We start from the raw sequence: 16,374 nt of genomic DNA, 5'->3' as shown, positions 1-16,374 counted from the left end.
CCAGAGTGCTCATTTAATTCAAACCAAAAACACTTGAACGCACATCAGGCCATAATTGCGATTTCCAAACTCATAAGTAGGGGAGGACAGCTTAAGCCCTCTGTTTATTAGCATATATTTGTATTCTTTTTAAAAGGACAATGGATTGGACACAAGGCATCAAGGAGACCCATAGTCACACATCAACCCGACCCAGATCTTGACTTTCAAACACCACAAGAGAAAAAAACCCAGAAGATTAAGAATTAATCTAGTGTTGAACAGGCTTATTGCTTCACAGGAGCAGGTCAGTGTTATTGCAATGCCCTGAGGACTTTCCATCAAAACAAATGGACATACCATACAAGGCCCCATAGCAATTTTCATGAGCTACTCAAGAGAGAGAATAACCAATAAAACGATGCCAGAAGCAGGACAAAGCTAAACAACAAAAACACATTGGTATGTATATACGGTCTTTGTTAGAGTACTATTTGAGCATCAAGAACACACCATTCATTTTTTTATTACATTTTACGGAAAGACACTTCTTAAAGTGAAGGGGTTAATCAAAATATCTGTATTGATTCACAAACCTGGTGGAGTCCTTCAAGTAAAGCAAATGGCCGCATGTGCCCCAGACTTTGTCATCTATCAACAAGCGAGAAGAAATGATGAGTGCGATTCAAGATCATCTCTCCTGATTACGCCGCCCATATCTCTGAGGTCATAGAGTACATCTTGCTTATTGCAAAACTAAACAGTGTAGAAAACATCCCTTTTACCTCAAGTGAAATGTGGCCTGATCCCACATTTGAGTGCCTCCAGCTCTTGTGAGTCAAAGCAATCAAAACCCAAAAACAATTGAGAATTTAAATGAAGTGTCCAGATCAGACCGGCAGATGGAAAATAAACAAAGCGTTCAAATTATTTACCATTGACGGTCAAAGTCACTTCCTTCTCTCCCACTCCCACCCGTGGCACCACAGCTCGACACACATATTTCCCAGCATCCTCTTGTCTCACTGCCTTCAGTGTCAAGGTGTTCTCATTGCTTAGCACCTGCAAAGTAACAGATGTTTAAAAAAGTGCAACGCCACAGTCTGAACAAACTTTGTTTCTTTCCTTTCTTGATGAAGCAATTACACAAAGCAGAACTGCATCCGTAATTAAGCATCACTATAGTCACATGCAGATCTGCACACAGTTTCTGCAATGAGTTTCTAAATCAGCTCAACATCAGAAGTGAAGTTTTGAGATCTTAACAGATGACGACTCAAACAAACACAATGTGCTCAACTGAGGGTCATTAGCCTTCGAAACTGAACTGTCACAGATGTTATCCTCATCAAAAACAGTTCTGTCATTTGTTCATCACGTATATTTATCACTTCCAGATGGAGAGATTAATAAAATCTATGAGTTCATCAGGTTTATGAGTACTGTAAAATACGTACGACTCCATGGCCCCTTTTCATCCAGACGATGGTGAGCGAAGGGTTTCCAATCCAAGCACAACTGAACACAGCATCAGAACCGCGGTCCACCTGCAGGCTTTGAGGTTCAGCGGCCAGACGTGGCCCAACTACAGCACAAAAACATTTGCAAATTTTCTATATATTTAAAATTAATGCGGAAGGACACTGTCAATTTCCAAAAATGACAACAAATCTCCATAAGAATTCTAAAGCCTTCTAAAGCCATAAAATACTTTCATGTGATAAATATACAGAAATGTAAGTCTTTATGCAATGAAAATCTTCCCCTTTTTTTGTCATTTTTGAGCAAGAAAGTGTCAGACCACATTTAATTACATTGTATAGAAAAGCATGGTAAATGGTCTGCACTTATATAGTGCCTTTTTTAACCTTAGAGGATACCAAAGTGCTTTACACTCTGTCCCATTCACCCATTCACACACACATTCACACTCACACTCATACACCAATAAACATTCTTTAAAACATCTTCAAAGAAAGTTATATGGATTTGTAATGACACGAAGGAGAGTAAAATATGACCGAATTTTCATTTTTGGTTTGTCAAGAAAATGGAACACATTTCTACACTTTTAGTAGTACAGTACAATAGATGTAGACGAAAGTAAACTTACAGTAAACGTCCACATTACGGCTGATGTTGGTGCTGCCCAGGGCATTGGTAACCTCACAGGATACTAGCTCAGTGAAGAAGGAATGATCCACCAGCACTTCATAAGTGTCTCCCGTTACGTCCATGATAATATTGCCCCCCTTTGCCCATCTAATTATCCATTGGAGACAACAACAGAGAAAGAAAAAGACAAACCCTGATGGATGTTGTCAAGGCTTGTTTGTCTAGGTCTGTTCTAAAGATCAAAGGCTGTAAGAATGGTATTTTTTTACAGACAAATGACCGAGATCATGTCTTATTTGCATGATGTACTGAAACAACAAAAGCATCCTTCAGAGCGTCTAACGTAATTTTCAGGACACTGTGTGTGTGTGTGTTTTATATTTGTGTCTTTTTTATTTTCATGCTGTCGGCCAGAGCGTGTCTTATTCGGCGGAAGAATAACATGAACACATTAAGAGGTTTTTAGATGCTGGCTCTCTCATTGGTATCCTTTGATGCTGCTGTCATTATAGGGAAATGTGAAGAGGAGACAGAGAAACAGTGGACAACACAAGCGAACGCCGCTGCTCTCATTTCAGATAGGAAGATCAAGCACTGAACAGATGGACTTTTGTTTGTAGTTGTGAAGTAAAAGTGGACAGTGTTAGAATAATAAAGAGAACTTGGTTTAATGATGTATTTGTTATGCAACAGTGTGTATTCTTATTTCAAGTATTATTGTTGTTTTATTATTAGATTTTTGGACTTTTTACAACTTTTATTGCCAGCGATAGTGAGGAGAGGACAGGAAATGGTGGGAAGATCACACACTTTTTGATCAATGAATTTCCTTGACTTTTCCAGTCATTTGTTATTACTAGATAGAGAGTTTTAAAAATTATTTTGATTTAGACTGAATTTGTTAATGATTCGTTTCTGAACTACTGAGAGCGATTTGTGAACTGGTTTGCCTGATTTGAATTGAACCAACCTACTCAAAAGAACAATTTGTTCATAAATTATACATCATTATGGCTTACAAGCAATTTTAACTCTACAAAATGCAATTTCTAACTGATTTAATATTGTAATGACCCCAATGTACAAAGTTACCCATTATGTCTTACATTCTTCAAAAACAACAAAAAGAAACAGGGGCAAAATAAACCGTGAAACTCGGGATCAGAACAATCCCAAAATTATCTGAAACAAATTAGTTTCCTCAGTCAAATCTAAAAGAATCTAAAAGTATCAGTCCAGACTCAAAATCAGCCGTTTCTTCCACACCCATTTCTTCTCAACTCTTCCCTTTAACCCTTTACGGTTATTCCAGGGCAACCAAGAACCAATAACAGCCCTTCTAACAAAAAGACATTAGAACATACACTGGCAGTCAAAAGTTTGAAATAACGTACAGATTTTGCTCTTATGGAAAGACATTGGTACTTTTATTCATCAAAGTGGCATTCAACTGATCACAATGTATTGTCAGGACATTAATAACGTGAAAACTTACTAGTACAATTTGAAAATTATTTTCAGAACTTCTTAAACTACAACGATTTCTCATCAAAAAGTCCTCCATGTGCTGCAATGACAGCTTTGCAGATCCTTGGCATTCTAGCTGTCAGATTATCCAGATACTCAGGTGACATTTCACCCCACACTTCCTGTAGCACTTGCCATAGATGTGGCTGTCCTGTCTTGTACATCTCATGCAACTTACAGCCTAGCTGATCCCACAAATGCTCAATGGGGTTAAGATCCATAACACTCTTTTCCAATTATCTGTTGGCCAAAGTCTGTGTTTCTTTGCCCACTCTAACCTTTTCTTTTTGTTTTTCTGTTTCAAAAGTGGCTTTTTCTTTGCATAAGGCCTGCATCCCTGAGTCTTCTCTTTACTGTTGTACATGAAACTTGTGTTGAGCGGGTAGAATTCAATGAAGCTGTCAGCTGAGGACATGTGAGGTGTCTATTTCTCAAAATAGAGACTCTGATGTACTTATTCTCTTGTTTAGTTGCACATCTGGCCTTCCACATCTCTTTCTGTTCTTGTTAGAGCCAGTTGTCCTTTGTCTTTGAAAACTGTAGTGTACACCTTTGAATGAAATCATCAGTTTTTTGGGGGCAATTTGAAGCTTTGTATAGCCTTCATTCCTCAAAACAATGATTGACTGACGAGTTTCTAGGGAAAGCTGTTTATTTTTTTTTGTTGTTGCCATTTTTGACCTTATATTGACCTTAATACATGCCAGTCTATTGCATACTGTGGCAACTCAAAAACAAATATAAAGACAATGTTAAGCTTAATTTAACAAACTATTCAGCTTTCAACTGTGTCTGATATAATGGCAAGTGATGTTCTAGTACCAAATGAGCAATTTAGCAAGATTACTCAAGAATAAGGTGTTGTAGTGATAGCTGCTGGAAATGGGGCCTGTCTAGATTTAATCAAAAATGACTTTTTTCAAATAGTGATGGTGCTGTATTATGCATCAGTAATGTCCTGACTATACTTTGAGATCAGTTGAATGTCACTTTGGTGAGTTAAAGTACCAATATCCTTCTGAAACAGCAAAATCTGTACATTATTCCAAAATTTTGTCTGCCAGTGTAAATTTAACAATAACAGGATAACATCCATAACTCAATATTTTAGAGCAGAGCATAACTATAAAAATGTATACATTTTATTATATAAATGTGTACATAGAAATATGACATTTCCAAGACATTTAAGATTTTATCAGTTCCCTTTACCTTTTTGGGCATGGAAAATATCCCTGATATTTCCAGGTTTTCCATGAGCTTGAACCCCTGGCAATTGACACATGCCAGACCCAACTTACGTCGCCTGCATTTTTGAAGCACATGTGCTAACTACTAGGCCACAGCTCTGACACAAACTTTCTATTTTTGTAGAATTTCCACAATGTTCGTTTGGAGATTGTAGCCTCTATGTGAACTCAAACACATGTGAGAGATCCGTACACAGGATACAGGTCTGTTGGCTTCCCCTGTCAATCACAGGAAAAAAGTCTGACCAGCTCAGAAAACCAGTCAGAATGAAAAAGAAGGAAGGAAAAAGGAAAAGAAAAACACCAGGCATCTGTGGCGATGAACAGATACCCATTTCATTCATATGTATTGGGTTTGCACATGTGTAGCTAATCCAGCGGCAATCTATTAATCATCAAAAGCATCTCAAATTAAGCGATTACTCAGGATCACAGCAGGGCTGTGTCACCTCATTATAGATTCAAACGAATACCGAAAAGGGCTTATTACATCTTATTAGGAAATTCAATTTCATTCATTCCGAAGGTGCCAATAGTCAGCGTTAGCTGTTTATATAATTATTTTAATCCTGTATTTGGTGCTAAAATAGGAAAATGCTGCAAACAATTTCCATGGATCTTTGACATTTAAGTGATTAACTGGCATACTTTAATTTAATCAAGACCCAAAGCAGTCATAATAAATTACAGCATCCTCTTGCCAGGAACATATCATCTTCTATAAGACTCTTTTTTTTTTTACATTTAGACAGAAAACTTTGTTACATTATAGAGCTATGACATATTTATTTTTTAAGAGAACAAATGTGTAACATAAACACAAATAAATCATCAGTGGACGTCATTCAAACTCCAGCCAGAAAGACAATCACAAGCACTCAGCCTATGCACTCTCAACGCTGTCTCTGGCTTTGCAATCCAAACAAAGATCAAATCCTTGTATCTCTATTGTATATTCTATTTTCTTTGCATTATTCAGCGGTGATACTATGTATGTACAAGGGTTACTAAACTAAAAACTACACAAAACCCCTTTGAAGGTGTAAGCCAGTACAACAGTTGTGGAAAAGAAATTGTTTGTTTTTGTATGATGCGGCAGGTGGGCTGTTTGTGATATGCCGCATTTTGAATTAAAATGCTGGGTGGTACGAATTGTCTTCTCAAAACAAGCAATCAACAGCATGGATGCTGATGCCCACCGATGCCAAGCTGCAAACCCACATGTTCACATCAAATGTTCAACACGCCCAACAGAGCATCTTCCATTAGACACTCCAGAGGTGACAAATGAGGATAAGACGAGACAAATCACCTACGCCAGAACAAAGCCGCCAACACCAGTGCTGACAGAAAGACCCTGGAGGGACAAGAAACACATACTTTATTCGCAGGCTGAAAACCAACATGACTGATTCCATCCATTCATGCCCCACTTTTCTGCTCTCAGATTTAAAGAAGAAAACAAACATTCACGGGCACGATAAATGGAGACACTCTCTTTCTTTTGCACGCTGAAACGGAATCTTCTCTTCTCCTCTCATGACTTTCTCTATTATATTTCAAGGTTTTGGTTTATTATTTGAGTCCAGTGGCAATTCTTAAACACTTCATAATGGCTTCATATTTCAGGGTATTATTTTGATGGAAAAAGATCTAGGTTTAGCCTAAATGAAAGGTTGAGTCCTTCCAAAAGAAAGAGCGGAAGTCTTTGTGATTTCACTGTCACTACAAATTTCACCCACACTAAATCACATTCACTACCTCCCTGGGACAAATGCAATGCTTTTTTTGTAGAGTCCAGTTCACTTGCATCATAAACACAGTCGACAGTGCTCCCTCAAGGAGCAAAATAATTAGTTAAACCATCATAATAAAATCATGAAGATACACTAAACATACACATTTTGTTTTAGTTATATAGACCATGAACTAAAACCATTCCACCAGCATATTTGTGAAAATCTCATAAGCTATTTTTTAATTGTATTAATCTTTCTTTATATTACATTGAAAATAAACCTTGAACAAAACAAGGGTTTAGGAGTTTGAAAAATGATAAACAAAGGGTGTCTCATGTCACTCCCTAACTCTCTATGCCATGAATTGGAGTTGAAGTTGAATTTCAGGAGGCGCAGGTTCATCTAATCTTGCAATCATCACTTGAGTATATAAAGGCTTGCATACCTCTCCAGCAACAATTCTTCCGCCATCCCTCCTCTACCCCATCTCCACTTAATTTTACATTCATTTACATTAATCCATTAACATTAATTATCTCTATACCTAGTCCGGGGGAACATTGGAATGCGAGTCAAGTCTCATGCTCTGGGTCCTCCATTGTAGACAGTAAGCCAAACCATTGACTATTACCTCAAGATTATATCAACATGCAAACTAGTTAATCAGCACATTGTGAACACAAATTCGGGCAATAGCAAAGCTAATGATCCACTAAACATTGGGACACTGTTGACTCAAATAACTGCGACAGCATTTAAAGGTTGTTCTTTCTAAAGGCAGCTGGTATTAATCAACAATATCGCAGTATAAAAAGACACTATTGCGCACTTTCTTTGTAGATGGTAGGTACAACGCACAGTGCTATTATGAAAGACAAATTACATAAATTAACAAAAACACAGAGCGTATTTTTTGTATTTTTCTAATGACTCCCTTTCATACACATTATGAATATGTGGCAGGGCGGAGGGCGGGGCCGGGTCGTGATTCTGCACACCCGGCCCCTAATCAGGCTAATTAGCCCTCAAGAGGGATGAGGGCCGACCGAAGACGGCAGTGCGACAGAGAGAGAGATTTACGGACAGCTGTCCGACACCTGTGTGTGTGTTTGTCTTTTTGGCTCAGTTTTAAATTAATCTATTATTTATATTGTCAAGCCGGTTCTCGCCTCCTCCTTTCCATTAACTCCTTTACACTGGTGCCGAAACCCAGGAAGGAGGAGGGATGCATCGTAGTAGAGTTCTCACTGCTAACATCCACCCCAAAGGAGAGCCCGGCCGCCTGGAAGCGGAGAAACAGCCGCTGACTGGCGAGGGGAGGGGGGGCTCCCAACCAAACACCTGGAGCGGTTACCATTGCCAGGGGCAGGGGATACCCTTATTGTCCACCAAAAACACTGCGGGGCGTTCCGTCCACCAGGGGCCAGAGGACTGCCTCCGATCCGCCCAGGGAGGGGTGGCTGTTGTACAATAGAGGGTGGAGGAGTGGCCGAGGCCCAAGCTACAGCGTATCTGAGAACCGACGAGTAAGTGTTTTTTTTTCTCTTTCTCTCTCCACTCTCTCTCCCACTGTAGCTCCGTGCTTGCCTTTCCCCCTCTTTTTTTATGTTTTGTTCATTTGGCAAGATCGCGTTACGGCGTGTAGGTGCCACACTTTTTTTGTTTCCCTCCCCTTGTCCCTTCCCTCACCCAGGTAGACGGGGATGACCTGCCAGCAGACGAGGCAGAAGGCATGCCCCTCCCCAGGGAAAGGAGGGGGTGTATGTCATTCCGGGGGCTCCAGTGGGTTCCCTTCCATTTCCGGTGAGGGAACATAGTGAACGACAACACTCACTGGTGTTACGGTGCATTATGGGAATTTTTATGGAGTGAACGTTTTCATGCAGTGGAACTGTAAGTGTAAGCATAGCAGGAATATCTTGGGATTCAGTGTATCAGGTATCTCATCCAATCACAATAAAGCATCCGCTTTATAAGCCTGCCAGCTGCCTCTCATAGTTCACATACTTCCTTGTTTTCACCCCCATCCCACCCCATCTCCACCAGTTTAGGTCCCATCCTGAGCATTGGTAAGCTCCGCTACCCTTCCGTCATCACCTCCGGCAGGATCTGACGGTTCAAGCAAGCATCCAAATGTTGAACCGTAGGACGGGGCTTACACCAAATGATTCACATTTATTCAGACAATCTTGAGTCTTTCTGATAGAACTGTTTTGTGAATTCGACAGTCTTTGACATGGTGACTCCCTACTAGACCGTGGTCTGACTGCTGACATACAAAATACAAAAAAAAAAACAATAAATTAATATTAATATTTCAATTCAACTTATTAGTCAAATAGTTATAGTGATAATATGATTTGAAATGGAAAACTTTAAAATCCAATTAGAAAAATGCTAAATAAAGTTTTTTTTAATATTTTTTTTTATTTTTTCTAGTGGTCTTAGATATTTGGACCCCTCTATATATTAACATCTGTCATCGAAAAACCCATGTTGGTCAACCACTAGTAACATGGAGCTGTGAGCTCTACTGCGGAATTCCCAACAAGATCATATGACGCCAGATTCCATTAGATATATAATAGCTCTGCGAAACTATGAAAAGTCATGAATGAAAAATACTCAAGGTCTTAAATGGCCATCATGACCACTAAATGTAAAGGCTTTATTCCTGCTAATTAATTTAGAGCCTCACTAATCGCATCTCAAATGCCATGGGAGGACAGTGATGGGTTTTATTTCTACAAGCGTCTGGACTGGACGCTTCCAATAAGCATTGCTACATTTTGTTTTTCGAAAAAAAAAAAAAAAGACAACAAAGTTAAATTAATTTCCATATTTATGTAAACAAAATGAACATGAATAAAATATTGGCTAGTGAAAATAATCCTTCCCCTTTCTAGTGAGGCAGCTCTAATCCTCTCGCAGGGATGGTGTAATGCCCACAGGAAATCTCTCGCAATCAGTAATGACTTTCTTCATAATTAGTTGGGCTTCTGTGTTCCTGCAGTGTGAATTTTCAAACACTGCATTTCTCTGGAGCGAGTCTCTGTGTGGAAAGTTTTCCTGCAATTGATTGATGGTTTCACGACATTACATATGGCCAATGGTTCGGTCTGTGGTACACAACATGACCGGCTGTTCTTCTGAAGCCTGCTGCAGTGGGTCAGGGGACAGAAGACACACAGTGTCCTCTGAGCTTCTAAAATCCTTTTCCCAGCTGGCTGAGGGCACAGGCAGAAGGCTCTGGTGTGTATCGGTCTGCGCTTCTTTAGACCTCTCCTGCATGTATAATGCATGAAAATCTGATGGGGTGGCAGGTGAGATTGTCTCTCAGTCCACACTGATTAAAAACAAGAGTCAGAGAGATAGTATGTGTGACACAGTCTTTCGCTATATGACGAGATCCTCATGAGGAAGATCAAGAAAATAATCAAGAAATTATCATAGACATCATTTACTGTGGGTATGGTGGGCTTTTTTCTCTGAACGATTTGTCCCCATGACTGTATGAAATAGCTTGCAGCAGGGATACTTATAATACAAAAGAAGTAAATCTCCAGTTTATTGAGCAGGAATTAAATTAGTAATTACTAATTTAGTAATTAAAAATGAGAGATGATCTGGCACTGAAATTTGTTACTTTTAATGTTTTGCTAAGTGGTTGTTGCAGTTTGCTATCCAAGTCCCAAAAATCGTGTTCTTGCTGCTGATATACATCCACTGATGTACAGTGGCATTTTTGGTTTATTTATAAAAACGTAAATTAAAGTGTATTAAAATCAGAGACTGTATAGAATGAGACGGGTCACTGGTATACTTACGAATGGGAATAAATAGTAACACTGAATTTGGCGGCTCTTGAAAATTGAAATGCCGCCTTACATTTAAAAGAGCAAATCACTTTTTTGATACAGACATCATTTTAAAAACGTGTTTATCTTTTTTTTGTGATCTGAGCTAAATAAGCACCATTTATGATATGATAGTTGTCAGAGTTAATTGCTGATTTGAAACATGTTATTTGCTCGTAATCTTTACCAACCGCTTTGGTCTTTGCCCATTCAAGTAGACAGGAACTGTCATTGTATCCATAGAAAACAGCATCTCACAAGCTTCCCAGAGGCGTTATAAACATGGCCGATGGCGACGAGTGACCTGACTTGAAGTAAGACGTCTTTGATTAATACCCCACACCACTTATATTCAAAGTGAAAACAAGACCAACAGGTTAAGTTTGATCTATCTATCTATCTATCTATCTATCTATCTATCTATCTATCTATCTGTCTGTCTGTCTGTCTGTCTGTCTGTCTGTCTGTCTGTCTGTCTGTCTGTCTGTCTGTCTGTCTGTCTATCATTTATAACATTATTATTAGTGTAATATTACCATTGCATTAATGTAAAATAAAGTTTGTTTAAAAACTAGTCAACACTGTTGCGATGGTGTTTCAAATATATCTTCTGAGGAAGTGACTGTAAATTAGACATATTTCTCTCTTCTGACTGCTGCAATCCATCTCTCTCTTTTTTTTTCCTATTTTAGAAAGTCACGTAAATGTAATAGTGGGCTTTTTCTTTTGCTATTGGAGCAAGTGTAAATTAATATATATATATATATATATATATATATATATATATATATATATATATATATATTTCTATGGTCTCCCATGTAGATAGAATAATTACAGCATTATAGTTTACTTCCGCGTCCCAAACCCTGAAATGTGAAAAAGGTCCGTATTTGTGAACTAAGCCTTTGCCAGTTTCTGAAGTCACAACCAGCACATCCCTTCATCCTCACATCCATTGTGATAATGATTTCCTGTCAAATGTCTTGCCAAACTCCTAAATGTAAAAGCACATCCTTACAGGAATAAATCTGTTATACATGTATAATTTCACCCAGGAGTTTTGTGTGGTTTTGGAACATTTCACAGATGTTTCCAAAGTTTTATATGGTGCCAAATCTGCAAATGTCAAGCCTCATGGTGCTATTTTTATGAGATTATTTGAATAAACAACAACACATGATTTTAATATGCTCCCAAATGTGCATACGTGATGAACATGTGTTCACATGTGAAATTCATGTATTTTTCCATTAAGGAATGTGCACAAAAGCAAAAGCCCTTGTATACAATCAGAAGAAAGACTAAGACACTAGCAAAGAATATAATTGTTATGGCCCTTGTTATGGTGTGTGTGTGTGTGTGTGTGTGTGAGCATGTATTTATCACTTTGTGGGGACCAAATGTCCCCATAAGGATAGTAAAACCCAACATTTTTGACTTTGTGGGGACATTTTGTCAGTCCTCATGAGGAAAACAGCTTATAAATCATACTAAATTATGTTTTTTGAAAAGGTAAAAATGCAGAAAGTTTTCTGTGAGGGTTAGGTTTAGGGGTAGGGTTAGGTTTAGGGGATAGAATATAAAGCTTGTACAGCATAAAAACCATTATGTCTATGGAAAGTCCCCATAAAACATGGAAACACAACAAGTCTGTGTGTGTGTGTGTGTGTGTGTGTGTGTGTGAGAGAGAGAGAGAGAGAGAGAGAGAGAGAGAGAGAGACTGACCTGTAATGAGTGACAGGAGGATTTGCTTTTGCAGCACAGTGGAACTTGACCAGATTGCCTTCTAGAACAGGCTGCGGTTCCACAGAGAGGTTCACCAATGGGAAATCTGCAGGAGCAGAGAGGCCGGTCAACTTCATCTTCACAGAGAATGCCTCCAAACGCTCATTAATAAACAATTGTTAGAAAGATTAATTGCAGATTAAAGAACAAACTAAAAATAAGCTCTAAAAAGTGGGAACGGCTTGATTATTCCTTTTCTCTGTAATGGGAGCTACTTTGCATTAAGATTAATTGGAACTGTAACTCGCCTTCTAATAGCTGAATTAGAATTCAAACAACTTTTAAAACGAGAATGATTAAAGAGAGTTTTTGGCAATATGAAGAAATAGATTGATTACACAAATTAAAAAAACAGCAACCATATTTGGATTAAGCAAAAGCTGTATTTACCCTTAGACCTTGTATCGAGCTGTTTCAAAGACAATTACATTTTATTTATTAAGCGGTGGAATTCTCTTTGTTCTAAAAAGTGTAATTTTCTATTTAAACCGCATTATTTATTTATTTTTAAATTAAAGGATTAGTTCACCCAAAAATGACAGTTTTTAGAATAATTTCTCTTTAGATCCATACAATGCAAGTGAATTGTTTCCAACATCTTGAAGATCCAAAAATCACATAAGTCGGCATTTTAAAGTAATCCATATGAATCCAGTGATTAAATCCATGTCTTTATAAGTGATATGATAGGTTTGGGTGAGAAACAGATCAATATTTAAGTCCTTTTTTACTATAAATTTCCTCTGTGCTCAGTCAATCTCTACTTAAACTTTCACATTCTTCTTCTTGTGCTTTTGGTGATTCACATTCTTTATACATATTGCCCCTTACTGGGCAGGGAGTAGAATTTCTAGAAAAACAAAGGACTTAAATATTTATCTGTTTCTCACCCACACCTATCATATCACTTCTGAAGACATGGATTAAAACACTGGAGTCGTATGGATAACTTTTATGCTCCCTTTTTGGATCGTCAAAGTTTTGGCACACATTCACTTGCATTGTACTAAAATATACTGGAGTGCATGTATAGGTTGGATCAAGGCTATTCTAGCTTCAAAAATACAGAAATATGACACAAACAGTTTCTGTTGCTTTCATTCACACTCAAAGCCCAAACCTCAACAATCACACAGGAATGACAGCATACAGACAGAAAGTGACAGCAGACAGACAGGCGCTGACACACTTCGAGCTGAAGGAACCGTCTCAGAAAGCATGATTGTGTTGAGTGTTTGGACACAGGGCATGTTGGACATTAACTAGGCCAGCAGTAGAAAGATCAGCACCAGAAAGCAATTCCAGACAGCAGTGTTTCGTCCTGCTGTTTTCCCCCAAAATCCTCAAACTTTAATATGAGAAAAGCATCTACAATCTGCCCCAGTCCTGTCAAAGCACAGTGGACATATCTGTCACCTCCCACAGGTTTGAATATGATTAGAGGCCTCTGGAAAGCCTAGACACAGTGCTGGGTCTGATTTCTCATTAGCAGTCTGCTCCCGTCATTCGCCAAACGTATTTGTACCTTGGACAGATGTTTCATTCATAATGCCTTATGGCGTGGGACTAGTCATTTAAAACTTACCTGCAGGCTTTCCGAAATAAGCCGAAAAGAAATATCAACACTTTCTAATGTATTTGAGAAACAATAACAACAATAAAGAGCGAGCAGTTAACAAAGCAAGAAACTAAGCTGTCTGGCTTCTTATGAAAACATACCAGAGCCTCAGATGGTACAAAATCAACATCGATTTGTGGTCCTTCATTTTAAATGAAGTTTGCACTGGACTGCGGTATCTCTGGGATTTGGAGCAGTTTCTGAGGTTTCCAAAACAGTCTGCTGATTAATCATGTTTCAGTGCATTTTAGGAAATGCATATGCTGAATAGGTTTTACAAATTTACAGTTACGATGTTTCTGAAATATATTTTATCAAAATCTCAAGAGCTAACTTTATAGGAAAGATTCAATCATGTTTCAGTCTATTTTATGAAATGCATGCGCTGAATAGCTTTTAAGATTTTAAAATAACAATGTTTCTGAGAAATATGTTGTCAGATAATCAAGAATTGCCAACAAATAGGCATATTTACTACAAAATTATTAAGAAAGAGGCATGTGTGGTTTCTAAAAGTTTACAAAATATTCTGTTCAACCATGTGTCAGTGTGTTTTATGAAATGCAAATGTTGAATGGAGTTTTATGATCTTACAGTTAAGATATTTTCAAAATAGTTGTCACAATATTCAGAAATATATGCGTGCAAATATGCATCTGAAAAGCAAGATTCAATAATTGTTTAGTGTATTTTACAAAATGTACATGCTAAATTTCTGAAAAATGTTATTAAATAATTTTATTACTCAGTAATTTATCTTGTTTTCCATTTAAAATATCTGAATATCCTTAAAACACATCAATTATTTTAGGGAAAATTTTTTAAAAGGCAAAATAAGTAAATATTTCTGGCATGGAAAGAATTTTTAATTAAAAATACAGTATCATATGAAATGCTAAATTATTAAGAAAAAGGCATGCCAGGTTTCTAAGCTTTCCAAAACCTTCAGTTCAATTATGTTTCGGAATGTCTTATGAAATACACATGCTGAATGCGGATTTACAATCTTATGGTTAAGATTATAATATTTTTTTTTTAATATTCAGTACTCTATTTGTTTTCACAATCTTCTGAACTACATGAAAATATGCATATGAAAAGCAAACATGTTAAGTAAGAAGCATGTCCTCCATATGTAGAGGCATCTATTTTGAAGAGAGGACTCGAGGGGCGATGCAATGAGTGTTTCCTTGAGTTTGATAAAGCACCTTTTGTCGGTTTCCTTTGTCTGGAGTGAGTGCGCTCGCCGACAGGAGCTCACGGGAGGCCCCCAGACACAACTGCATGTGAGCATACGGTCATTAATTATTCCTAACAAACAGCATTGTTTTCAATCCCACTCTTATTTACAAGGCAATTACTGTGAGAAGCGGCAAGCCACTCTCCTCTCCTGGGTACTAATTCTTAAACGAACCGCTACGCCAAGGCCCACAAGCTAACAGCATGAAAGATCTCCATGCCACGTTCGAGCAAAAGGGTCAGATGGTGATGGGGGTATCGACGCCTTCAGATTCAGGCAATCAGCAGCAGTAACTGTGAAGAATATTATGGGACTGTATGATTAAGTCAAATATCAAGAGTCACATTTGAGTCTTAAGAGGGGAAACAACTGAAAGGGGTTAAAATGAAGTGTGCGATGGATTGATGAGGGCTGCTAGCCGATGCAAGCCTTGAGAACACTTATATGAAATATGAAACGTGCTGTTTAATGGGGAAGTTTTGATTACTAAATGTGGTTCAGATGCAGTGATGACATTTAATGAGAGAATATGTGAATGGAAGAAGGAGAGGGCTGGAGATGTGAATGTCAACACATCGCAGATTAATTTTTGTATCTAGTCTTGAAGATTGGTTGAGAGTCCAGAGATCCTTATCGAAATGGTGTTGTGTGAAGAGGAACTGCCGAGGAACTTCTCAAATTTCCATTAATCACCATTTAATAGTAATTTTTTTAGAGTGTGCTTCCATGGAAATAATCAATGGAATCTAGAATGGAAGTCTCAGAGGGTGTCCGACTAATTAAAAAGTAGTGTCCATATCAATGGAAAGCTTCATTCGAGTGATAAAAACCCTTAACTCTGGCACACCAGACATTGAAAGACCATCTGTTCATGGCCAAACTGATTAAAGAAATGCATATCTACAAGTTTCCCTGCTGAAAAGATCAGCTAAGGCCAGCCTGATTTTCCACAATGGACCAGATTGCTTTATGCTGACTAGGGTTGGGTTGGAGCTAATATAGTTGGTGGACCATCATAGTCAAACTGTTCAGACTGGAGTCCAAAAAAGACCAAAAAGTGAAGAGATTAAAAAGAACCCACTTCCTTTTGCATTTAAACTGTCGCTGGACCTAAAAGGTGGGCTCAGAACTCAGTTTGGCCCAATTTAAATGAGTCCACTTTCCATTCACTTTGACCTGGTCAAAGTTTACACCTGGTATTAATATGTGTCCCGGGTTATCCGATCACATGTGATCACAAGTTCCAATCGGACAGTTATTT

At 38.1% G+C, this 16,374-nt stretch overlaps 1 protein-coding gene across 1 annotated transcript in view; it reads right to left on the bottom strand.

Moving 5' to 3' along the window:
* Window positions 1-16,374, bottom strand: part of LOC127635675 (kin of IRRE-like protein 3) — a 190,392-nt gene that overhangs the window by 26,608 nt on the left and 147,410 nt on the right. The window contains exons 6-9 of the mRNA XM_052115863.1: window positions 12,196-12,301; window positions 2,093-2,241; window positions 1,437-1,564; window positions 915-1,041 (exon numbers count right to left, since the gene is read on the bottom strand). Of these exons, the coding sequence (XP_051971823.1) occupies window positions 915-1,041; window positions 1,437-1,564; window positions 2,093-2,241; window positions 12,196-12,301 (510 nt within the window). The remainder of the gene's footprint in view (window positions 1-914; window positions 1,042-1,436; window positions 1,565-2,092; window positions 2,242-12,195; window positions 12,302-16,374) is intronic.

The sequence above is a fragment of the Xyrauchen texanus genome, chromosome 43 (genome assembly GCF_025860055.1).
Source record: "Xyrauchen texanus isolate HMW12.3.18 chromosome 43, RBS_HiC_50CHRs, whole genome shotgun sequence".
Taxonomy (NCBI): domain Eukaryota; kingdom Metazoa; phylum Chordata; class Actinopteri; order Cypriniformes; family Catostomidae; genus Xyrauchen; species Xyrauchen texanus.
The sequence above is the reverse complement of the archived record's forward strand: the minus strand, read 5'-3'. Positions and strand labels throughout refer to the sequence as shown.